We start from the raw sequence: 25,838 nt of genomic DNA on the forward strand, positions 1-25,838 counted from the left end.
TGGTCATAACAGGATTTACCAATCCTGTTCTGATTATTTCTGCTTTGAGACGTGGAACCAACTACTCTCTAGGGAATTCTCTTAAAAGTCATGTGTTTATATTGATTTTTCAAGTTTAACCTTATTAGCATACTGAATTCTGCTTTTCTTGCTGTCTAGTTTATTTAATCATTGAGATTCTTCTACATGGACAGCCACAAACTGAAGCTATCTCTGCCTTTCCTCTATGAGAGGATTACTCTTTCTGCTGCCACTTCTGTAGCTATGTCACAGCAGGCATGTTTTGAGGTGCAGTGGTGATACCATGGCTCTGGCAGACCCAATCCTGGTTCACCAGCTGGCCGAGTACCCTGGCAGCTTTGTGGAGGAGGGTTCGTCTAGCCAGCTCCCACACAGCCAGGTGGCTGTCTTGCTTACCAGGTTGCCTTTGAACCCACTCCTCAGGCATTAATGCATAACTTCCCTTGTCTTAACACTCCATTCCCTTAGAACCCTTTCTTTCCCTAAGAAACCGATTGAACCCTTATATCAGATTGATTATATCTCTAACAGTGAACATATTTGCATTTGTAAATAAGATTTCTAAAGACAGTTTCTTAGCCCAAAGGACAGACTCTAATTAAGTTCTCAGGAGGGATATCTGGAGATGGCAGTATTTGGGAGTAAGGTGAGGGAGGCAACTGCACCTGCTTATTTCTTTTAAGTCCTTCCTTGTTCAGAATTCTCCCTGTGCTCTGAACCATTCCCTTCCCTTTCCTCCTCTTTCTGTCCTATATTATTATGATAGTTATGCCTTTCTATCTTCCTAAATGCTGAGCTCTTAAGACACTATGAACCATGTCTTGTTACTTCACACAGCTTACACGCCATTGATTCCAACTTAAAGTCTCTGGAGTTTGTGTATTTAACTGAACTAATTCAATGATAAGGCTGCCTCAGGATTCCTTTGGTTTGGGGCTGAAAATTAGGTATAAAACCCTGGATTTTGATATGATATTGGCAGTGACATATGTGACTAAGATGGAAAAATTTGATTCAGTAGATGAAGCTGTTTCGAACATGGAGTCTGTGTGGTGAAATAGAGATTCTTGGCATTGGAAAAAGTAGGGAAACCACTTTGATAGGTTATTAATAAGTGTATACAAAGGACACCTTTATTTAACAAATAATAAGAACAAAGGCTAACACAAATGGAGCTTTTAACTATATATCTGGCACTGCACAAAATAGTTAACTGGTATAATCTTATTTTATCTTTGCAACGTATCTGTGGAATGGTTACTATTATTAGTCCCATTTTATAACCAAGACAGTTGAGGCACAGAGAGGCTGCCGAAGGTCACACAGTTAGTAAAACCCAGGCTGTGTGAGAACTGAACTGCTGTTATGAATTCAGCCAGCCATTGGCTTCAAAAGAAGTCAGTTATTTTCCCACTTCTAAGAAAATTAAAAGAACAGTGGTATCAGACTTGAACTTCAGCACAAGCCTCTCAGCTATTATATTTAACATGTTTTAAATGAAGAATCATGGAACTGGAGAACTGGAAGGGCCTTGGGAAGTTATTGTAGTCTAGATCATTCATTTCACAGATAAGGGAGCTGAAAGCTTGGGTTACGTGACTTGCTCATAGTCACACATCAAGGTTTTACCAGTTTTGGGGCCAGGATCCAGGGCTTCTGGATTCTAGTCCTGTGGTCTTTCTGCTCTACCATGAGGCTTTGATATACAAACATTCATCCCACATGTTATGGTGCAAAATGAGCTACACATAATGTGATCCAAGAGAGCTGAAATACATTTAGTTCCTGCCTTTTAAGTTTGCATTTCATTACTATAGTACCTTTTAGTGTGTATCTTGAAAGTAGTAGAAAAAACTAATATCACTAGTTTTATCTTGAAAGTGGTAATGCCATATGATATTGGCAGTGATGTATGTAAGTAAGATGGAAAAATTTGGTTCAGTAGATAAAACAGCAACTACTATTACTACTTTCATGATATACACTAAATAGTATTTTTTAAAACTTTATTGCTTTCTGGACTTTAAGTGATATTATTTTACAAATAGGGGCACATAGGTCAACAAGACTGTAGATACCTCTGGGCAGCCCTCTGTTGCTGGCTTCGGCTGCACAGGTGTGCGGTAGCTTTTGGTGTGGTAAGAGCCTTGCTGCTTCACACAAAGTGCTCTCCTAGACATGAGAAGCGAAGGTGACATGAATTCCACGACTTCCTTTGGAATGCTCTCAGCCCTTTGACTTGGCTGTTAGGCACCAAATGGTGCTTAACAAATTCAGTGTTGAAGAGCTACACGAGAGTGGTATTTTTTCTATTCAATGGACTTTTTTTTTTTTTTTAAGATTAAGACTTGATTTCCTGTACACTTCAGGTAGTGAGCAGCTTCATTTGAATTTAAATGCTTGGAAAGGAATAGTTTGCTATTGCTGATTCTTTTCAGCATGGGGAATACTGGTAAACAGTTTCCTGATAAGCATTTGCCCATTTGAGTAATCAGCTGGAAAGCACCTCCCACACAGAGATTAGGTGTAACAAGCCCACACCAAGAAAAGTGATCTTTTCAAACCTAACAGTTTAAACTTCAACATCAATGATTATTTTTAAATGTTGAAAATTGAGACCAAACAGAAAATATACAATATATTTTTTAATTTTTTAGTAAATGAGATTTTTTGATATGCAAATGAGATATTTACCTGATCAATATTAGCTAAAAACAAATCAGACTTAAATTTAAAAGCAAAGATCCTTCCATCTTCAAAATGCTAACTTTTCAGCACCACCTTGTGGTGACTTTTACTTGAGCCAGGATGTTTGTTTATTGTGAAATTTAACATTACGGTGTACAATGGAGAAATAAAAAGCCTAATTGGAAATAGCTATCTAAACATTTAGTATAAACATTTTAATTCATGTTACCCTTAAACCTCTATTTTTTGGTAGCCCAACTACCTTTCTTTAGGGACAGCATGGTAGAGAAAATTTTTTTGTTTTGTTTTGTTTTTTGAGATAGAGTCTCACTCTGTCATTCAGGCTGGAGTGCAGTGGCACAATCTTGGCTCACTGCAATCTCTGTCTCCCAGGTTCAAGCAGTTCTCCTGCCTCAGCCTCTCCTGAGTAGCTGGGATTACTGGCATGTGCCATCGTGCCCAACTACTTTTTGTGTTTTTAGTAAAGACGAGGTTTCACTATGTTGACCAGGCCCGTCTTGAACTCCTGACCGCAAATGATTCACCTGCCTTGGCCTCCCAAAGTGAGCCACCATGCCCAGCCAAGAAAGATATTTTTATATAGGAGCTATCCTATAAATAGTAATTAAATGAATGAATGGATAAACAGAACATAATGTGAAAACAGTTGCATCAAGATCATTGAACACAGCTGTCTTACCCTCTTTCCAAAACTGATGTGAAATTAACTGCAGTAATAACCTTTAAAAAATACATTTGCAATAACAAATGCCATCTACTGACCAGAAACTTGAACAACTCCTAATATAAATTGAACAGACAGGATTCGGTTGACTGAGAAACAAACTGGGAGAAGACCACAGCCCACAAAATCCTGGGGGATGCAGCAGAGGTAGAAGCTGTCTTGACATTCGCTCCAAGCAAAGGGGACAGCAAGAAAAAGAAGAGCCTCAAAGTGAGCAATCATCAGGCTGGGACCAGCAGAACTGTACAGCCCTTCCCTAAAGTAGCAGGTGTAGATGCTGATGGCAGGATAGCATGCCGGTACCCAAGACAGCTAATGACCTCAAGAAGGGACAGAGAGTCCCCAGCCTGAGAAGGAAAGACACTGGTCCCTCCTGGCATCAGTTCCATTGCTCTCTACAGCTTCTTAATGCTGGCTCCTGACATGCAGATCTGTTGTCAGAGACCAACAAACAGCAAGTCTCAAACACCAAGATGAGTCCCAGATCAGAAGATGCCAGATATTTGAAGGAAACTGACACTGAAAGAGGCATTAGATTCACCAAACAGAACCAAGACCCACAGAACAAATGAAAATGTTAAAATATGTGCAATTGATGATTCATTCCATTTTTGTTCAACAAATGTTTACTGAGTACTTACATTATACACGGAAGAACCAAAGATAAAACTCTAAGAAGGAATATTTGGTATAGATGAAATCAGAAAAGCAACTGATAAAATTTATCGATGTCTAAATTATTGGTGGATATAATAAAAAAGTGAAAGCATGAATCTAAAATTCTGAATTATCTCAACATTCCATAGGTGGGTAAGTTAGAGGTGGAAGTATATGAAGGATAGTAGATACCAATTAGCTTAGGCTTTGATAGAAAAATGTAAAAGTATGTTAAAGCTTCAGTAGGATATTAATATAGGTATTGCATATTAAAGATTCAGCACATTAAGTACTTGAAATAGATATAAAATTTGTTGCTCAAAGACATTTTATGGATGTCTACTTTTACTGTCACATTTCTAGATTTCACTGATTTTTTTATAGTTTTCTTTGTAAATTAGTTTAGGTATATTTTTGAATTTGTGAAAAGAAGAAGAAAATGCAAATCAGGTGCCATGAAAGAAACTGAAGTGACACAATTATACATTTTTGATCATTTGTTCATCTATTCTCATTTCTTAAATGATGGCTTGATTTCCACTACCCCGAATTCTTTTGCAGTTTATCTTGCCTGTTAAATCCTGTGTAATTTTGTAGTTCACATTAACTAGAAAGGAGCAAGTGAAGAGGTTGACATTTCATTGTTCTAAGTGATATGACCACCCTTTTAACTGGAATGTTTTCCCATTGTAATAATGAGTTGAGAATTGGTTCATAAAATATTATGGTTTTGAAAATGTCAGCATGGTATCTTAATGATCTAGCTTTTATTATAATGACTTGTTGGCATGAACCTTTGGTAGTAAAGTCGTCAGAGGCTGTGTAAAGTAAGCAGTTTCATATACGTGATAATCTCTAAAGACCTCGAACGTCAACTAAGGAATGTATCCTGTCTTGCTAGTTTGGGATTATGAATACATAATGGCTATTTCATTTTGAAGAATGTTCAAAGTCTATTATAAAAGCTTTTCCTCTGTGGATAAGATATAAATATCATATTGAAATTTAGTATTAAAACTAATGTTACACATATGGTTTAAAAAAATGTTCTTTGTCCTTTGCTATGGTTTTAAAGGAAAAGCATGAAAATGAGAGGCAAATTCCACCCCTAAATATTCTTTAAAATTCAAAAATTCATTAATAGATATTTCCTGGAAGACATATGAATGGCCAATGCATGGATGAAAAAATGTTTACTCTCACAACTACCTTAAGGAAATACAGATTTAAATAACATCTTGTTGCCATCAGTTGCCAGTCCCTTGAAAGATTTTATTGATTATATCCTGCGATGATAAGAGAACAAAGAAAATGACATTTACATGTGTTCAGGTGGTAGAGAGGGCCATGCCCATCAGGGGGTTCTTAGGTTCAGCTAAATACTAAGATTCACCCACCTGTCATCAGCCACATCTGGCACTTGTTGCTCAGGAGAGAAGTAGCTGGCAAAGCCAGCATGCTGGCAGGTGTTTGCTCTTCAGTGGGAACCTTCGTGACACTCCATATACTTGTCCATACAGCCATCCGGAAGCCACTGTTCTTCTCTTTGGTACCCCAGGTTACAACTTTGCTGCTAAGGAGTGGGTTTGAGCCCTCCTGGCTTGGAAGCCTCATGCCCCCAGGAGCCAATATCTATAGTAACAGCTCTACTGCATAGCTTCCCAGTTCTCTGCAAAGACCATACCAGTTATAAGAGTCATTGAACCCAGGAAGGCCCGCAGATATGGTGCCTATTAGGTATTTCTGGTTCCTTCTTGTTGAGATACAATTTATCAGTTGGGTTATTTATTCCTAAGCAATAATGCTTTTATAACACAGTTAACAGTACAGGTTCCTAGGATAACAGAGCTAGAAAGTTAACCAAAGGTCAAATTCTCATGTGAAAGGAAAAAGGATTTTTTTAAACACTTTACTCACAAGAATAAATGAATATAATCTCTTTTTAGGATCACATTTGGGCCGGGCAGGGTAGCTCATGATTGTAATCCCAGCACTCTGGGAGGCTGAGGCAGGAGGATCATAAGGTCAGGAGATCGAGACCATCCTGGCGAACATGGTGAAACCTCGTCTCTACTAAAAGACAAAAAATTAGCCGGGCGTGGTGGCGCACCCATGTAGTCTCAGCTACTTGGGAGGCTGAGACAGGGGAATCGTTTGAACCCATTAGGCAGAGGTTGCAGTGAGCTGAGATTGTGCCACTGCACTCCAGCCTAGTGACAGAGCAAGACTCTGTCTCAAAAAAAAAAAAAGAGATCAGATTTGTACAATATACATTGAAAACTTTTATTGTGGGTGTACCCTTTCAAGTTGACAATTTTGTTTTCATGGCTTTATTGTAATAAGAAATATGCACAGAGATGTATGTGTGTGTATATGTAAGTAGGTTTACTAAAGCATTATTTGCCATAGTTATTAATTAGTAACAATCTAAATGCTCAGTAATTGCTTAAGAAAATTATAGTACATTCATATTCTAGAATAATATATATGTTTATAAAATAGATATGTCCAGAAACAACTTTAAAAGTATATATATCAAAATATTTAGTGTGTAACTGAGTGGTGATTTTCTATGTAATTTTTTAAACCATAAGTCACAAATTTTTAACTTTGATTATGTATTACTTTTCTAAAGAATTACTTTTCATAAAAATTACCAGAAAATTAGCCAGGCACAGTGTCTCACACCTGTAATCCCATCTCTTTGGGAGGCCAAGGCGGGTGGATCACCTGAGGTCAGGAGTTCGAGATCAGCCTGGCCAACATGATGAAACTGTCTCTACTAAACTAATACAAAAATTAGCCAGGCATGGTGGCATACGCCTGTAACCCCAGATACTTGGGAGGCTGAGGCAGGAGAATTGCTTGAACCCGGAAGGCAGAGGTTGCAGTGAGCTGAGATCATGCCATTGTACTCCAGCCCGGGTGACAGAGCGAGACTTCATCTCAAAAAAAAAAAAAAATGAAAAGAAAAGAAAGAAAATTATCAGAAAATTATTGTCAGTCTTAATGCAAGCTACTTACGTTAAATGACTGATAATACATTTCAAGAGTTTGTTTTAATGCTATTAAAAAAGGCTTGATCTTGAACCTCCTTAATGCATCTAATGAAATTCTATGTTCTATAAACTGTGGAGCTCCATCTCACATCAACATCTTTAGTGATAATTTTGAAATATCTCAAGCCATAAAAATCATTCCATTTACTTTCTCATATATACTATTACATACATTTTTGATAGAATTTAGATGCCAGCTCTCAAGTTCTTTTCTCAGGTTATGGGTGGGCTAATGAATGCCATCATTAATACCTTATGGATTTGTTTTTAAATACATTCAATTTATTCTTCATCTTCCCCTTGGGTAATATACACACATCATAGTTTAACATCACCTCATCGACTGATAGTCTTGTCACTCTATTTATTGGTTTATAAAATATAAAACAAATATTTCCTCAAGGGTATGTGGTACTTGGAGAAATATTAAAAAGCAAAATGTAATTCATGCTGTATCTTCAATAACATAAGAATTATGTGAGGAATATTCAAAGAAATGTTTATTGCATTTGTTTCCTGCTGTTTTGTATTAGCTCTGTTTCTTGTTCTCCATACAAATGATTGATGCAGAGTTAGCTGGCCCTGTAGAAGTGCTGTGGATTACAGAAGACCAGTCTTCGGGACACAGATTAGAATTCTGATCCTGGCCTCACCAAGGACTCTGTTACCTAGGGACTCAGTTTTCTCATATATAAAATGAATAGACTAGATATCTCTTAGGTCTTTTTCAACTGAAAAAACTATTAAGATTTATGTAATTTATCACATTAAGATTTATGATAATGAAATTTCTGATAATTTTATGTTTTTTCTTCCAGTTTATATCTGTTCAAACTGGGAATAGCACCCCAGATCCAGGATTTATTGGGCAAAGTAGACTTCACAGGTATTACTCTTTATCTTTGTAATTTTTTACAATCTAGTTACAAAAAGAGTCCCAATACCTTTTTATTCCCCCATTTTGATATTACTGATTTCCCTTATTCCTGTATATTGATGAGAAGAGAAAACTGACCTATCTTGCTCGTTCTTGACTGAGTTCTCCTTCCCCACGTTTGTGAAATGAGAAACTTTGGGCGGGGTTCTTCCTAAGGCTCTTGTTAGAAACAACCCCCCTTCCTGATGGAGACATTTCTTGATATGATTGTATTCATTCCTACATCCATCTCTGTAGCTTTCTCTGGTAATGATGATTATTATCTGGTTCTTTTTTAGAGGAGGAAATCAGTAATATGAGAAAAGAACTTGAAAAATATGGAATACAGATGCCATCTTTCAGCAAAATAGGTGGTATTCTGGCCAATGAACTTTCCGTGGATGAAGCTGCATGTAAGTCCGTTTAAAATCCAAACTTGCCATTGACGTGAGACTTACCTGTACTTTACTTATTGATTTTGATTACTCGAAATAGAATATTTAGAAGATACTTTAAGCAGCCTAAAAGTTTTTGTTTTCTAGATGATTAAATTAAGGATGTCAGAATATAACCAATAATTGATTTGGTTTTGGTTTTTAGACTTCTACTTATGCAACATGAATTCAGGTTCCAGAAATATCTTCATTGTCCATCATTCTCTATTTTCTGTGTCTGTAGATTTTAGTGGTAGAGTACATTGTTACAGGTCTTTTAGTATTGTAAGCTAAATTGCAAGTATCTCTTGGAACATGTTACTTTAAAATTATCCATGTCGCCCAGACCAGAGGGTAAGGATTGACTTACCTTCTAACCCCTGAGGTTGACGTAGGCCTCAGTTCATTTTAGCCATTCAATGACTTATAAATGAGTCAGAATTACTTAACAGATGCTGAGATCAGGACCAAAGACAGCCATGTGGAGAGGTTATCAAGTGCTCCATAATATGTCTGAGTTCTCTTTTTGACCTATTTACTGGAAACCACGAAAGAAAGTAAAACTGCTTGGGTTTATGCAGGGTCGATGCAACTTTCCATGTTGTCTTTTGCTGATAAAACCTTTTTCTCTGTCTCTTTACTCTTTAGTACATGCTGCAGTTATAGCCATTAATGAAGCTATTGAAAAAGGAATAGCAGAGCAGACCATTGTAACACTAAGAAACCCAAATGCAGTTTTAACTTTAGTGGATGACAACCTTGCACCTGAATATCAGAAAGAACTCTGGGATGCCAAAAAGAAAAAAGAGGAAAATGCAAGACTGAAGGTACTTCGATTCTGAGTAATAAAAACAGTAATGAATGTGCATATGAGTTACTGGTTTGAAAAGCCTTAATGTTAAAAGCAATACTTTTAAATCAATTGGCTATGTTCGCCATAGCCATAGACAATTTATTTGAATGAAATGTAGCATAAAAGAGGATGATACACTATGTAAAGCAATTAGATTATATGCCTGTATAAGGCATAAAAAGGAATTTTATAGGCCAGGCATGATGGCTCATGCCTGTAATCCCAGCACTTTGGGAGGCCACAGCGGGAGGATCCCTTGAGTCTAAGAGTTCAAGATGAGCCTGAACACCATAGTGAGACCCTGTCTCTATGAAAACAAAAGGAAAAATAAAAAATTAACCGGGCATGGTGGTTCAAGCCTGCAGTCCCAATTACTCAGGAGGCTAAGGTGTGAGAGAATCACTTGAGTCTGGGAGGTTGAGGCTGCAGTGAACTGTGACCATGCCACTGCACTCCAGCCTACGCAACAGACAGACCCTCAATTTTTAAAAAGAGAATTTTGTGTGAATGTTATAGATTGAAAGAATTAAAAGTCATGTGGCAAACTTGCTACTGTCCCCAGAAAGTGTACAAGTAGCAATTCATAATCATCCCTTGTTAGACATCATCAGCAGATCTTACATTAGAAAAGATACTTTTACATTTGGTATTAGAGGTTAATAATTCAGTGTGGTGAAGTTCAGAGAGTATGTTTTTCAATCTACGATCTTCATATTTTCCCAGTAGTCAATCCTTTAGATTTGAGGATGTCCTTCCTGTGCAAGACAGCCTGCTCCTAATCCTAACTCCATTTGTAACCACCTTTCTGTCTAGTCCATTGTTGAAAACTTTGTCTACACTGAGAGCTTCTACTTCCTCACCAGCTTGTTTCTCATTAAGCTCTTGCCATGTCAGTTTCAGCTCCATGAGTAAAAGTAACCACTTTAGGTTTTGGCATTTTTCTCAACTGGTGGCTTCCACCAGCATCTGGTAGGGTTGGCCCTCTGCCTTCAGATTCTCTGCTCCACCAGCTTATGTGCGTCCTTGCTGCCATGGTTCTTCTCTGTGCCTCTTTCTCCTCTTCCTCCTCCCTCTCAGTATGGGGATTCTTCAAGGTCCAACACAATCCCTTCTCTGTTCTTCCTCCATAGAGCTCATCCACTTGTTGAAGAAATCAACTGTCAGCTTTATGCCAGCCCTTCCCAAATTCGCCTCTCTCCTCTCCTCCAGATATCTTCATCTCTGACCCTGGAGCTTTGTACCCCATTATATTAGAAGAGCTCCCCTTGTTGACTTCCCTGACTTCCCTGGTTCAGAATGATTGCTACCTTTGTCTCAGAACTCATGCCCCCTGTGTCCCATCCATTGCTAAATTCTGCTGCCTACTCTTGTTAGACTTGAATCTGTCACCAACCTTTTAGTGTCACCAGTCTTGCCTCTGTCCTGCCTTTGCTGTCCTCTTTGCTTGACTCTTGTATCAAGCACCTTCTTCGTGGGTCTCTCTGCCTACAAGATTGGCTGCTATTCTCCAAGCCAATCCCCCTTAGAGCTAGAGGTTACAAAATTGATCTTTAACTACAAATCTGATGTCAACCCACCAGAAACATCCCCTGATTCTCTGTTGCCTACTGAATATTCAACACCAAATCTTAGCCTTCAGTTGACCCCCTCATCTTTTTGGCTAACCCTGGACACACACTCCAAGTTGTAGCCCAGCATGCTAAGCTTTCCATCTGTGTAACCAAATTCTGCTATCTGCGTCCTATTCTTGACATTATTCTGTTGTTCAAAGCCCTCATTGATTGTAATCTTTTTGAAAACTTTTCTTCCCAACTATGAATACTTTCAAAAAAAATGCTTATAGTACTTCTCTTATAGAATCTATTCTGTTCTTCTAGGCATATTCGTTATTTGTGTTCTTGATTTTATTAGATCAAATCAAGTGAAATCGGTGCTATTCAACTGTTTTTGATCTACAAAAATGGCAAAACAAAGTGGTCCAAACTGATGTTTTCCACATTTGAAAATTAGCCGTTTTCAAAGAGTCACTGGGTCTGTCATTCATCTTTGTAATCTTTGCCAGGCATTCTCCTCCAGTGCCCTGCACAGAGCAGGCACTCCACAAATGCTTCCAATGAATTTAAATAATTAGAGAATGGTTTTTATCACTCTTCATGTTTTTCCATTTGAGTTTCGAGTTTTGGAAATATTTTATTTAACCTCAGGAATCAGTGAAGACTTTGTTTTGCAGAATAGCTGTATTTCAGAAGAAGAAAGAGATGCTTATGAAGAACTGCTGACACAAGCAGAAATCCAAGGCAATATTAATAAAGTCAACAGTAAGTAATGGATTGTATGAAGGAAATTGATATTTCCATAAGACACAGACCTTCCTTGCCAGAATCCCAGCATAACTCTCAATTTGTGTACTTGGAAAACTGCCTCATACAATGAAAAATCTACTCAGTGTCAATGTTGCTCTTAATTATGGAGCAATATTTGGCAGTTTCTCATTGTACTTTTCTGGTGATGTCAGTCCACACAAAGTATCCTGAAGCTAGTTTGATTCTACCTCCCTGTTTGATTACGTTCTGCATTTTGAATCTGTCACTTTTGGGGCTAATACTGAAGGTAATTTAGTAAAAGATTGTAACTTACAAATAGTAGTTGCTTGCCCATGATTCTGTGATGGTATTCTGTTGGAATTGTAAAAGGTACTATTGACACCACTGATCTCTGTGACTTCCCAGCCATTCCCATAGTCTGTAGTTTGAAAGATTTTTCTTACACTTGTGTAATTTTGGTGCCAGCAAATGGGACTATGGCCAGGCCAGATGAAATTTCATGATGGCAGCTTTGAATCCCACACCCCTGAGCCTCTGTAGACTCAAGCAGATCAGTTCCTCTTAGTACCTGGTTCAGGTGTGTGACTATAAAGAGCAGCAGACTTAGGTAATTAAAATAAGCATATATACTTTAGATACATCAATTTTTTTATTAGCCTTTTCTCCCCTCTGGCTAAGAGTATTTTTAGCTAAGCATCAGAAGAGTCAATAAGGAATTTCATTTGATGTTTATTTTGCCTTGGTCAATCTAAATAATCCATATATACCCAAAAAACTAATACATGAAAGACCATTTAACACACTTAATAAAGCGTGTGAACCCCCTGCCAAATTAAAACTTGGGAGTGTCCACGAGCCTTCCTTTTAACATCCTAGTTGAGTGCAAAGACGGGTACAGCCACAGGTGTTACTCAGAAGTTTGCTCCTAAGTTACTGGAGAGAAATATCCTAAGGGGCTCAAACAATAATTAAGGAAAGCCTCAGAGGGTTAATGTAAACATCTAGGAGTTAACAACTGAATGTGTTTGAGAATTTGGCTCACATACACACAACTGGGCTGAAAACTCTCAATTGCTTTTTTTTTTTTTAATGTAACACCTTCACATTTTAGGATGCACGTGCCTGTTCTTTTATTCTTGTGAAATCTTAAACATGTGGCTGATGATACATGAAGTACAATTTGAAGTTTGTCTTTTTGTTCTGTGTGAAAGCTGAGAATTGCATTATGCTTGACAGAAATGAATTACAGGAGGGAAATTAATGTTGCCGGTGAGACATCTGAGGTCCATAAGCTTAGAGAGGAAATGGCTCCATAGTCTTTAACCATCCTTTATTTTTGAGATATTTATAACTGTGAAAACAGTTTTCTTTTTCATGTTAAATAAAATGCTTTATAAAAACGTTTTAGTTCTTCACTCAGTGCCATAACTTCCTGACCACAAATGTAATGCCAAATTGGCTATACTCTTTTTTTCCATTTATAAGTAAACGGCATTGGATGATTTGTACTAATGGCATAACCAGCTGAAAATATGAAGGACATTGCAAGGTTTGATGGCTTTAAATGTATAGAATATGATTATTCTGAAATCTTTTTATCTCTCCCCATCTTAAAATTTATAGTTCAGTAGAACTGAAAATAACCTTAGGAAGAGAAGCCTCATTTTGGTGACATGACAATGAGACAATTGTACACTTTAAGATATGTAAGAATTGTAACTTTGACAAGCTTTTTCCCAACCATGTAGGTTATTATATTAAAATGTTAAGGCATCTACATTCATAGCAACCATAGTAATAGCATCAGTGACAACATTGGTTGTTGACAGATCTGTTGTCAGAGGCCTCAGCTTTGTTCACATTACAACCATTTAGCTTTCAGGATCTGCACTTGCATTCCATTCCATTCACTGTGTGATATATTCTGTTAAGATCAGAGCTGGACACTTTGCATTTCTTTGGTGGTTGTTGTTGTTGCTGTTGTTGTTGTTTTTGACAGGGTCTCACTCTATTGCCCTGTCTGGTGTTGAAGTCTTGGGCTCAAGTGATCCTCGCCACCTCAGCCTCCCAAAATGCTAGGATTATAGACAAGAGCTACTGAGCCCTGCCTGGACATTTTGTTAAATGCAGAGTGTAAAAGAGTGGTTTATCTCACCTTATTTTTTAGAAGAGATGGTTTATTTAGTAGTGTTTTTCAGGCTAGGTGTAGTGGCTCATGCCTGTAATCCACCACTTTTGGAGGCTGAGGTGGGAGGATGACTTGAGGCCAGGAGTTCAAGACCAGCCTGAGCAACAAAGAGAGACTGAGTCTTTACAAAAAAAATTTTTTTAATTATCTGGGCTTGATGGCACACAACTGTAGCCCCAGCTACTCTAGAGGCTGAGGTGGAGGGATCTCCTAAGCCCAGGAGGTGGAGGCTGCAGTAAGCCAAGATTGCACCACTGTACTCCAACCTCAGCAACAGAGCATGACTATCTCAAAAAAAAAAAAAAAGAAAAGAAAGGAAAAGAAACAACAGTGTTTTAAGGATATCATTTTCTGATGTGTGACATCCAGCTGTACAAACCCATATAATAAATTTATCAAAGGTGAAACAAAATCCTACCTAGAGTAATCCAAGATGCAGCTGAAAGGCCTACCTTTAGCAGAACAGCAAATACCACAAACAACCACTAGCCTTCCTTTCTGAAATTTTTTCATTTGTCACATTAAATTTAAAAATAGAAAAGAAGTTGTAAAGTTCTCAGGGTCCTTTAGGTTAAGTGTGAGTTTTCTAGAGGATGACTTGAAGGATTCCATTTATCCTAAGTATTTCCTGCTCTTGAGTTACATATCTTAGTAAAAGATTGAGGGAAGATCCTTGTGAATGTATTTAAAGAAGATAAGTTGTCATCTTGTCAAAAAGGGTTAGAATGATCTTAGCTGCAGTTAGTCATGAATTAGGCAGACAGGCTAACCCTTGAAATGCTCTAGAAATTTATGGGTGTGTGTTATTTCTGCTACCCAGATGCCTTCCCTATAAGGCAAAACTCTGCAGTCTCTGTCTGGTTTGCTCTTTCCTGGTGGCAGAGTTCATCATTCATTCTCCCATTTAGTCAGCAGTTTCATTTTTGTTCTCTGAAAACTATGCTGAATCTACTGTTCCAAGCATGTCAGTTTGGTTACCAAAATTCAGGTCTTTATAATCTGCACCTTACAACTGGTCAAGAGATCATGGAGTGTATTAGTCCGTTCTCACACTGCTATAAAGAACTACCTGGGTAATTTATGAAGAAAAGAGGTTTAATTGACTCACAGTTCTGCATGTCTGGGGAGGCCTCAGGAAACTTAGAATCATGGCAGAAGGTAATGGTGAAGCCAGTCACATCTTCACATGGCCAAAGCAGGAGGAAGAGAGAGAGAAGGGGGAAGTGCTACACACTTAAACAACCATATCTCATGAGAACTCACTATTAGCAAGGGGAAAATCCATCCTCATGTTATAATCACCTTCCAGCAAATCCCTCCTCCAACATTGAGGATTGCAATTCACCGTGAAATTTGGGTGGGGACACAGAGCCAAACCATATCACAGAGTTTGTGGTTGTATCAGATGTTGCAGCAATGTGTCAGAGTGCTTGCTGTGGGCTTACCACAGTGCTTATGCATTAGGAAGACACAGCAGTAGGGCAAGGCTTGCTTCTGCTCTTCATATAGCTTGAAGTCTGCTTGGGGAGGCAGTACTAATGCACAAGGAGCATTGGGGAACATGCCTGCTGGAACTACATGGCCCAGCTTGAAATAACTATGGTGTTCACAAGATGAGAAATCCTTAAGGATCTGAGCAATCTGAAGGCTTCATGGAAGATTGAAACCAGAGCCAGCCCTAAAATGAAAGATTTTGGAAGGAAGTCATGCTACTCAGGAATGATCTCATAACCTAAGCTCCGTCAATGCTGAGGTTCTTCTAGGCCTCCAAGGATTTGATTGGTTTGAATTACTGAGATAACATTTTCAAGGTTTTACCTACCCTCTACCTGCAGCTTTTCAGAGTTCATGAAAAGTAACTGCTTAGGTTCAAATTCTTGGGAAGAAGGGCAGGTTGGGTGAGGCAGCGGTGGAAAGAGCAGCCATTCTGACAGAATGTGAACCCCCACCCTCAGGGCAGGCTGCAGTGGAGCATATCAATGCTGTCATTCCGGAAGGTGACCCCGAGAATACGCTGCTTGCCCTGAAGAAACCAGAGGCCCAGCTGCCTGCTGTTTATCCCTTTGCTGCTGCCATGTATCAGAACGAACTTTTCAACCTCCAGAAACAGAATGCCATGGTAAGTCAGAGAAGACTCCAGCTACGGGGATAGTAACGCTGAGTGCCATGGCGCACTAGGGAAGCCTAGTTAGAAAAAGGGGATTAGGGGTCTGGGGATCTCTAATTTGTACCAATCCTGGTCTCACTGGCCCATCCATACCAGTTCCATGGCCTCCTTCCTGGTTAACTCTTGCTTTTAGTCTACATAAAGAATCTAAGAGCATAGTTAGGAGATTCCAGCAGTGGTCTGCACATATACATGTGAAAATAGGTTGTTCTTATTCCCTGTGTGATATTTGAAAAACCTTGGATAATTTTTTAGCTGTATCGATGTGTGTTTTTTTTTACAATATGTAATGTTTTTTACATAGAAAATAAGCTCAATCTGCAATTTTAGAAACTGCAGATGAGAGCATTAGCACAATGACTTTGAGTTTTGTAAATTTGTACTCCTTAATATGACAACAACATTCAACAATAATTTCATACAAGGTTACAGTAATTAAGAACATGTTTACTAACACTCCTGTAAGCCAAACAATGAAACAAAATGAAAACTACTGAAAGCAGAGCCAAGAATTCAGTATATGACAAAGCTCATACTTCAAGAAGGTGAGGAAAGGATTATTTAATAAATGATGTCCTTGCGAGTGTTTAAGCTTTGTTAAGAAAACATTAACTCACTACACATATATCAGAATAAATTTTCAACATAAAATGTTAAATGTAAAAAATAATTTAAAAATTAAAGTTCTGAGGAAAAACATAGGACAGTCATTGGATCTTTAAAATCACAATCAGCACTTGTTCACATACAATAAAGAGGCCAAGAACATGAGCGGGCAATTCATAAAACAAGAAATATACAAATTACAAACAAAAAAAAAAGTTCGAACTCAATTAGAAGTAAATAAATATAAATTAAAACACAGTACACTTATTATTTAAAATTAGATTGGTAGAGATTAGAAAGATTTAACCCAGTGTAGGTATAAATACGGGGCACAAACATCTTCTACACAGCCGCTGAGAGTGTGAACTATACAGCCTTTCTGCAGGGTGGTCTTAGTAATATAGATCAAAAGCCCATGACGCAGACAGTTACATTCTAGAAAATGAGTCTGAAGGATATGAACCAAAGAGCTTTAGCCACAGAGATGTTTCACAGCATTGTTTATAATATTGAAAACCTGGAAACAAATGACTACTTAATTAATAACAGATTGCCTAATTTATGGTGCTTATATATGCTAGAAATATGTGCAACTAGTAAAAATGACAATGTGAAGAATAATGACTGGAAAAGATATCCATACGAATATTAAGTAGAAAAAAATGAGATTGAGATATATAGCATTACCTTGTTTTTTGCAATAAGAAAATAAAGTCAGTTATAAAGACAAAACCTCTGCAAATGTATGTATAAATTTAAAATACATAAAAGGATTTACACAAAAGAGCTTAGGTGATAGCACTTGTTTTCTTATTCTTGCTTATTAAGACTTCTGTATTGGCTGACTGTGGTAGCACCTACCTGTAATCTCAGCACTTTGGGAGGCTGAGGCAGGAGGATCACTTGAGGCCAGGAGTTCAAGACCAACCTGGGCAACATAGTGAAGCCCCATCTTTACAAAAAAAAAAAAAAATTAAGACTTTCTATGTTTTCTAAATAGAAATATAGTATTTGTAATAAAAGAAAAATAGCTTATTTTCTTAATTTCACTTAGGTTCTCTCATCAATATTTTCTTCCACTTCTCTGGCTCTGAAACTCAAGGCTTACTTATGCTTGAGGACACTCATTCATCCTCAAATGGCCACAGTTAACCTGTGGCTGCCCAGCTCCATTTCTTCTTCCTTTCTCCTTTTCCTTTTTGCCATACACCAATTTAGGTATCCACGGACAAGTCACTGAAAGAGGTAGAGGAGGTGAATTATAAACGATTGCATTCAGCTCTTATAATTTGATACCTTATATGTTAAATGTGTATTTCATGTAAGATATTTGAGTAAAATTTACTTACATGCTCTCTATGGTAACTCCTTCTTCACATTTGCTTTGGAAGATTAAACTATCCTTTCTTATTCTGAAATCAGAATTTTGGAATTAGAATCAATAGTCTTGGTTTGAAGACCTTGCTTTGTGTTTCAGATTATAACTTTTCGGTGAAATTCTCCCAACCTTCCCTTAACCATTATTTCAAACTGGAAATCATTAGTGTGCTAAAATCTTATCTGGCACTCTCAGTCAGTGACAATGTTATCTAGTCCTTGGCTTAATTATATGGCCGAACTGAGCCTTTAAGCAGCCAATATAGCTGGGATTAGGGATCAGTAATGGGAATGCAGATATTTGTGGAATCATAACTTTCCGTTGTGATCAACTAAGTCTCAAAAATGATCATCCAAGGAAAACCCAGGAACCATATACCTGTTCTTAAAGCCAGTGGAAAGCAAGTGGCCAGCGACTCCTCTTTCTGCTGAGCTATCAAGTTCTTGACTTTTCATTGTTTGGTGAAATGTGCATTGTAAACCTCCATCATGCACATGAGGTGTGTTGTGTGGAGAGCTTATGTTGCCATATGTTTTCCAACAGAACTACTTGGCCCACGAGGAGCTTTTGATTGCTGTGGAAATGTTGTCTGCTGTTGCTTTACTAAACCAGGCCTTGGAAAGCAACGATCTTGTGTCTGTGCAGAATCAACTCAGAAGCCCCACAATAGGCTTAAACAATCTGGACAAGGCATATGTGGAACGGTAAGGAACATTTTCCAAACCTGCTTTCAATGCAGAAATGATGGTTGGCAGATCTTACAAGTGAGGAATTTGTCTGTTGGTGGAGAAATCTGTATACCATGCTCATATTTCTTGAAAACCAGTCTGTTTTAAGAGTCCTTCTAATTAGTATCCTTGTTTACAGTATTCCTTCTGGAGAAACAAAAAGAATCAGAAAGTGATCATCCTGTGGCAATTAATGAATGACTTTGTCATTGGCAGAGATTATTTGATAGGCTGAAAATAAAGGAACTATTGGAAATATACCTTTCCTTGTGTGTCTTTTGGAAACAGCAGCAGGATGTAGAAGAAAACTTTAATAATCATCCAGTTCAATTCTTTTATTTCACTGATGCAGAAACAGAATCCAGAGTTATGGAACTAAAGTTGGGCAGTTGGGCCCCAAACTACACTCTTCTGATTATTAAGCCAAAGAAATCCTGAGGCCACAGTGGGTCTTGGGAACCAGATGAGAGTCACTGAGACAAAAGCCCCAGTTAAAATGAGTGAATCTTGGATTCTTGTAACCACCAGGGGGAGATGTCTGCACAGATCTTGACAAAAGCTCTTTTCAGCTACTGATTTTGGAACTGCTCTATTAGGCAGGTTGGCTAATTCTCTTGGGTCATGTACAGTCGCACAAGAAAAACCAGTGATTTCTTAGGTTAAACAAATGGCATTTGACCACTTGCCTACATAGAGAATGGCCAAGAAGTAATGGAAGGATGGTGGGTTTTCCTTGTTTTCAGTCTTTTTGGAGAAACTTAATTCTCTTGTTCTACTTAAATTTGGGCATGTGGTTCATATGATTCCTTAGAGTCTGTTTCCAAGGTAATTTATATCTACCTCCACTGTTTCTGTTAATGGCACCATCCTCTCCTGCAAGCTGAGAAACCACAAGCTCAATCTGAGTTTCCCTCTGCCCTCAGCTGGGCACCCCTGTGCACTGAAGAGCTGGCTGTCAGTGGCCAATCTGTGTGTCTTATACCTCTGCAAGATGTTTCTGTTTCCCTGCAGCCACCCTCTTTACTTCTCACCTTGGCTTCTGTAGTAACCCCTAAACTGGTCATCCTACTTCTTTTCTCTCCCCATTCATTCATCATTCCTACCTAACCAGGCTTTGCCATACTTTCTTAGTGCTAGAGTAGAAGAGCTGGTCAATCCCTTCTGAAACCTACAGGCTAATGGGGCATCTTGGTGAGATAACTGTCAAGACTGTCCCACATATTTAGCATACCTGGCAACTGCCCTCTACATGACAATAGCCTCCGACTCACCCATTCTGATTATCAAAAGTGCCCACTTCCTCATTTACAAATACCCTTAGAGAAGTAGTCCTGTTCTATTTGTGTGGAAAACTTTTTAAATGGTTTTGATTTTTTTTTTTTTTTTAATTTAAGTACATTCTGGATCTGGATGACCCAGTACTGACGTGGGATTTCAGGGCCCACTTGGGTTCTTGTATTGACACCTGAATTGGCCCCAAATGATTTTATACAGCCCTGGCATTTTACTTCCAAAGTCAGCATCTTGACTTGGGATCTTGGAAGCCCAGTTTTGCAGATTAATGAAGTTTGAGAAACAGTGCTCTGTCTAGGGCCTTGCCACATGGAGTAGGTTTTTCACAGCACAAGCATGCTGTGCAAGGCCACCTTGATGAATTCATGCAAAGTCTCTACCTGTTCACCATGGCTTCTACTCTTGGAGCTATACTTGCCCAGAAAGATTCTTTTGTCTAATTCTCACAAAAGTATTATGTGGGTTAACATTAGCCTTGGGCATACACTGTTCCCAGATTAACTGTTCTAAAATGTAACTAATTCTCCTGTTTGATTGTTCCTTGTTCTCATCTGAATTAAGACCAGAATTCTCACTGTAAGCATGTTGTTCTGACCTTAGCTCCAGCTTCATCCCTACTCGTATTTTGCACTTTAGCCAAGCTGAAGTGTACTTTCTGGTCTCTGTGTTCCTAGGCATGGTCGCTCACCATCAGGAACTTGGTATCTTCACTCAACTCCGCTAACCACAGTATTGGAGCTCCTGAGCCCTCCCTACCATACATTATGTTCCATGAGGTATATCCATGCTTCTCCCCATCCCCATATCCGATGTTATCTCTCCTGGGAGGTAGCATGATGTGGTTAGAGGAGCATACGTCTTGGAGCCAAAAATGTCTGAGTTTGGCCCTCCCAACTGAGCCCTTTTCGTTCATCTATAAAGCACAAAAACAAAAGAAACAAAAGCCCCACTCTGCATTTGCAGTTCTGTTTTGAGGATTCAGTGTTTGATTTAGTGCCCGTCCCAGGGAGGGCTGTCCACCAATAAGGATTTCCTTCCACTTCTTGCTTTGAACCCCATTATATCTACTTTTAGGGACTCTCTACTTTAATGGGCCTTCCTGTACTCTGCTTTTATACCTTTTGGAATTTTTGTCATCTTACACACTAGTCTTAAGCACAAAGGCTGCATCTTTTTTTCCTCCAAATATTCCTGTAGTGCTGCCATGTTTTACATGTAGTAAGTACTTAGAAACATCTGATGAACTAATTGGATTACTGATCTTCTCAGACCTTCCCTGGCCTCTTAGATTAGTAGACTCCTTACTAGTCTGTCCATAGCATGAGGTGAAGAGAGCTGAGAGAAGGAGTGAGAGGAGAGGACATTGACCTGTTTGGGTAAACTATGGAATATTTCCCAAAGTTGGTAACTTCGTTATGGAGAGAAATACTCAAATTGGGAAAGCCCGTGGAGCGGCTTGTGTTACTCCTAAAATATTTTCCCTTTATAGCTTGTTTTTGTTCAGTTCTAAAGTGATGATGGGTGGTTGTATTTCTGTGTTTATTTTTACTTATTTTATTTTATTTTTAGACAGAGTCTCGCTCTGTCGCCAGTCTGGAGTGCAGTGGCACAATCTCGGCTCACTGCAATCTCCACCTCCCGGGTTCAAGCAATTCTTCTGCCTCAGCCTCCCAAGTAGCTGGGATTACAGGCACACACCACTGCATCTGGCTGATTTTTGTATTTCTAGTAGAGACAGGGTTTCACCATGTTGGCCAGGGTGATCTGTCTCTTGACCTCGTCATCCACCCACCTCAGCCTCCCAAAGTGGTGGGATTATGGGCGTGAGCCACCCCGCCCAGCCTCTCTGTTTTATTTTTAACTTTCCCATTTCCCTCCTGTTGGGTCAGCATTTAGATGTTAAGTATATGGGATGCCCATAAAGACTTTGCACTTTTAGAATGGTCTCCGTTTATGAGGGACACTAACCAGGGCAAGTTGCCACTTATCCATATTGTTATTGTGGTCGCCAGTGTATTTCACATCTGCACTTGGCAGAGGCCTCATTCAGCTACAGACAATTAATTGTTACCATCATTTTCTGTTTTGAATGATGTTTTTCTCTCAAGCTACACTCCATGGAAGATACTGCATGCCACCTTGAAGCATCCAGAATTTTGAAAAAGTTTGTCACAACCAAAACAAAGCAGTTTTAGACTTCATTTTAACCTCTGCCATTACCAGACCCCTGGCGACTATTTCAGAAGTCAAACTGCAGAGTGACTCATTTCACACAGAGGATTGTTCTTCATTGCCCTGGTGTAAAGACATAAAAGCACACTAAACTATCTGGTTTCATTACTTTTGGCTAGAATGGTTCATGTTAGCCTGTGATTGTAATATTGTTTCTGTGGAAATTGGAAAGAGGCAAAATTGATTATTGAGTAGTGAAAGTTTCTTAATGTATCAGTACGACTAAGTTTTTCCCTGAAATGTCCCCAGACAATAAAAAAGTAATTGGAGTGGTTGAATAAACCGTATCGTCCAGAGGGCTATGCATAGTGAGAACGGTCATGGGTCATAAATGACAGGTGAGAAGACCATTTTTAATTTTAATTTTTTTTTATGGAGACGAGGTGTCTCTATGTTGCCTAAGCTGGTCTCAAACTCCTGTGCTCAAGCGATCCTCTCACTCAGCTTCCCATATTGCTAGGATTACAGGTGTGTGAGCCACTACACCAGGCCTAAGAGAGATTTTTGAGTATTGGCTAGGAGCCTTTGGAGAAATGGGCAGGTGAAAAGGAATTTCAGTATATCCTGGTTTAACCCATGTGCCACCTCATCAGGACAACATACAGTAAAGATTGTGTTACTCAGCAAGGTTTCTGGAACTGCATTTGCATGTTATCTGATACCTCAGTGGCATATCTGGCCTCAAGGTGGCTCAGCTATATGAGGGTTAGAGTAAAAAAGGTCTTTTAAAACTTAGATTTTTGAAGGAACATGAGAAATAATGACTTCTTTTGATGATGGAAAGATTGAGAGCCATGGTAACTGAATTTTTTCCTATAACAATCATCTGAAGACTGAGCAGAACCAAGACATACAAAGGGGAGAAAAATTAGTAACTGGGGAAAAGTAATTTCACAGACTTGACAGCTTCTAGCTTTGCTTGAGTTAGGTACAAGTTTAGATTTTGAAGAGCTTTCGTTAAACAGAATTTGTTTATAAAAATACTTTAAGAAAGCACCATTAGTACAAGTAAGCTTGGTGTATGTTGACAGAACTACACAAGACAATTTTATTTGCCTTTCTACTCTTTGTCTAACTGCATAACAACTACATTTGACCATGTGTCATATTTGAGAAATATAACATGAACAAAGAATGAATGTCTCTGATTAACATCTTTTTCTCTTCCACAGTTATTCAAACACACTACTCTCTGTTAAACTAGAAGTTTTATCCCAAGGGCAAGATAATTTAAGCTGGAATGAAATTCAGAATTGTATTGATATGGTTAATGCTCAAATTCAAGAAGAAAATGACCGTAAGTATAAGACACTTTGCTTCTCTAGCATAGTGGGAGAAGATGGTATCTGGACAACTTAGTTTTCTAGATTAAAGCTTTAAGTTTTTTCTCAGGAACTCTGTGAGAGCACACTCCGCTAATATGCATACCTTTGTTTATATATAGATTTTATGCCTATTCCACTTTACCAATATGTTATAAACATTACAAAGCATATACAAGAATATATAATAGAGTAAAAATACACAAGTAGAAGGCTTGGTATTTTATGGTTATTTGTACTTCAGAGACAGCTCAATAACTCTTTTTTTTTTTTTTGAGATGGAGTCTCGCTCTGTCACCCAGGCTGGAGTGCAGTGGCGCGATCTCAGCTCACTGCAACCTCCACCTCCTGGGTTCAAGCAATTCTCCTGCCTCAGCCTCCTGAGTAGCTGGGATTACAGGAATGCACCACCACACCTGGCTAATTTTTGCATTTTTAGTAGAGATGAGGTTTCACCATGTTGGTCAGGCTGGTCTCAAACTCCTGACCTTGTGATCTGCCCACCTGGGCCTCCCAAAGTGCTGGGACTACAGGCATGAGTCACCGCACCTGGCCAATAACTCATATTTTTTAAGCACCCAATTTTATTTTGACCTTTTATTTGGGCATCTTTTTTCTGAAATATGACATGATTTTCTGCACCACAAATGGAGACGTTGGAAGACAATCTAGCTGTTGCTTAATGATCACAAAACATGGTGATTTGCTGTTTTTGAGGAAATTATGAGCTATCAGCATAAAAGCATACCAACCTCAAGATACACCCTGAAACCTGCATTCTTGAATATCAGCTTGCTGCATCATTTGCTTCTTGCTTATAAAAATAGAGTGAAGAATGAGGAGCTATGTAGCTTCTGCAATATATACACTCACTGCTTTTCTGTAGTATGCATTACCAAATTCAAGCTTCAAGCTGTGTTTTCCATCATGAAAACAAACCAACACCATCTTCTGCGGCTTATGAGCTTTTGACTTGTCAGCAAGAGTGGATGAGCATTGCTAAAATCATTGATCTCTCCTCCACCCTCCAGCTTTGACTTTTTTAACTCATTTGCTCCAAGCTTGCGGATAGAGTGGGCAGATACTTCTCTCACCGTTTATTATGTTTTATTCTAGTGTATTTGGGTAAGGTCTTAGGTCTGGTCTTCTAATGCTGTATTTAACTTAGGAATACTAAGATCATTCTTGAAATAAAACATAGGACTTTGTTAATTAATTGTATTTACAAAGTTTTCTTATTTTTCTTTGCTATTTCCTGTGAACACTGGCCAAAAATCAAGGCCAGATTTGGTTCTCATTTTGTAACCATATTCTCACTTTAAGCCCCTACTATAATACAGGATCCAGGCGTGCTACCCTGATATAAGGTACCACGGATGTCCCACTGTTACACTGATGCCTAGACACTTTCATTTTGTCCTTTCCAAGTTGTGTGCAAGTCTAAATCTCCTTTGGGATGGCACGGCTTCCTGTTGCCTCGGCATTTCCTTTCAGTGAAGCATTTAAAAATCTCTGCAATCAGACAGCTTGCTCACAGCCCACTTAGCTCTTTTCTGACACTTAGCTTGGGAGTTTATGGTTCTTGGCAGACATTAGTCAAGATGCAAGCACTAATTTGAACAGATGTTCAATGTCATCAGGCGGGGGTTGGGGGACCATGTCCTGCTACAGAGCTCAGTCCCCCAGGCTTCTGCCTTTCTCCACAACTTCCGCCTTAATGCTCTGAATCTCCTTCAGCAGTGGTTTGGTTGCTATGGCAACTGCCACCCAAGAAGTAGGACTCCTTTCTTTTGGTAGGCAAAACAAAGACTCAGGTCCCATCTTTGCTTTCTAACTTTTTTCCCAATTCTTGACAATACCCATGCTTCAGTCCTGTTTTGGTTATTTCTCTATGTGCCACTTGCACAAATGAATGTTAGTTCTCAGTGCTGAATGATTGTAGACTTGACGCTGATTAAAAGGGGGAAAATGCCATTTTTCTTCCTGGCTATCACATAGAGCCTTTTGTTTACTAGGGGGAAAAGAAACCAAGTAATATTTGTATAACTTAGAAAGAGAATAGTCTTTTGTAAGTAGATATTATTTTTAAGCCAAAATCTCATTTGATTGCTGTGGCTTTTATCTATCAAGGTAACAGCACTACTGAGTTATTCACCCTAGGACATTTCACACGGCCACTATAACACTTCTTTTGAATATCTTGTCGTAAAGGACATATGCTATAACC

At 38.7% G+C, this 25,838-nt stretch overlaps 1 protein-coding gene across 1 annotated transcript in view; it reads left to right on the forward strand.

Annotated features, from left to right (window-relative positions):
• Positions 1–25,838, forward strand: part of IQGAP2 (IQ motif containing GTPase activating protein 2) — a 316,353-nt gene that overhangs the window by 175,023 nt on the left and 115,492 nt on the right. The window contains exons 6-12 of the mRNA XM_064376064.1: positions 7,989–8,056; positions 8,386–8,499; positions 9,169–9,347; positions 11,604–11,691; positions 15,841–16,004; positions 18,580–18,740; positions 23,462–23,586. Of these exons, the coding sequence (XP_064232134.1) occupies positions 7,989–8,056; positions 8,386–8,499; positions 9,169–9,347; positions 11,604–11,691; positions 15,841–16,004; positions 18,580–18,740; positions 23,462–23,586 (899 nt within the window). The remainder of the gene's footprint in view (positions 1–7,988; positions 8,057–8,385; positions 8,500–9,168; positions 9,348–11,603; positions 11,692–15,840; positions 16,005–18,579; positions 18,741–23,461; positions 23,587–25,838) is intronic.

This window comes from Aotus nancymaae, unplaced genomic scaffold, assembly GCF_030222135.1.
Source record: "Aotus nancymaae isolate 86718 unplaced genomic scaffold, 86718_ANA_hifiasm-v0.15.2.pri h1tg000014l, whole genome shotgun sequence".
In the NCBI taxonomy this organism is placed as follows: Eukaryota; Metazoa; Chordata; class Mammalia; order Primates; family Aotidae; genus Aotus; species Aotus nancymaae.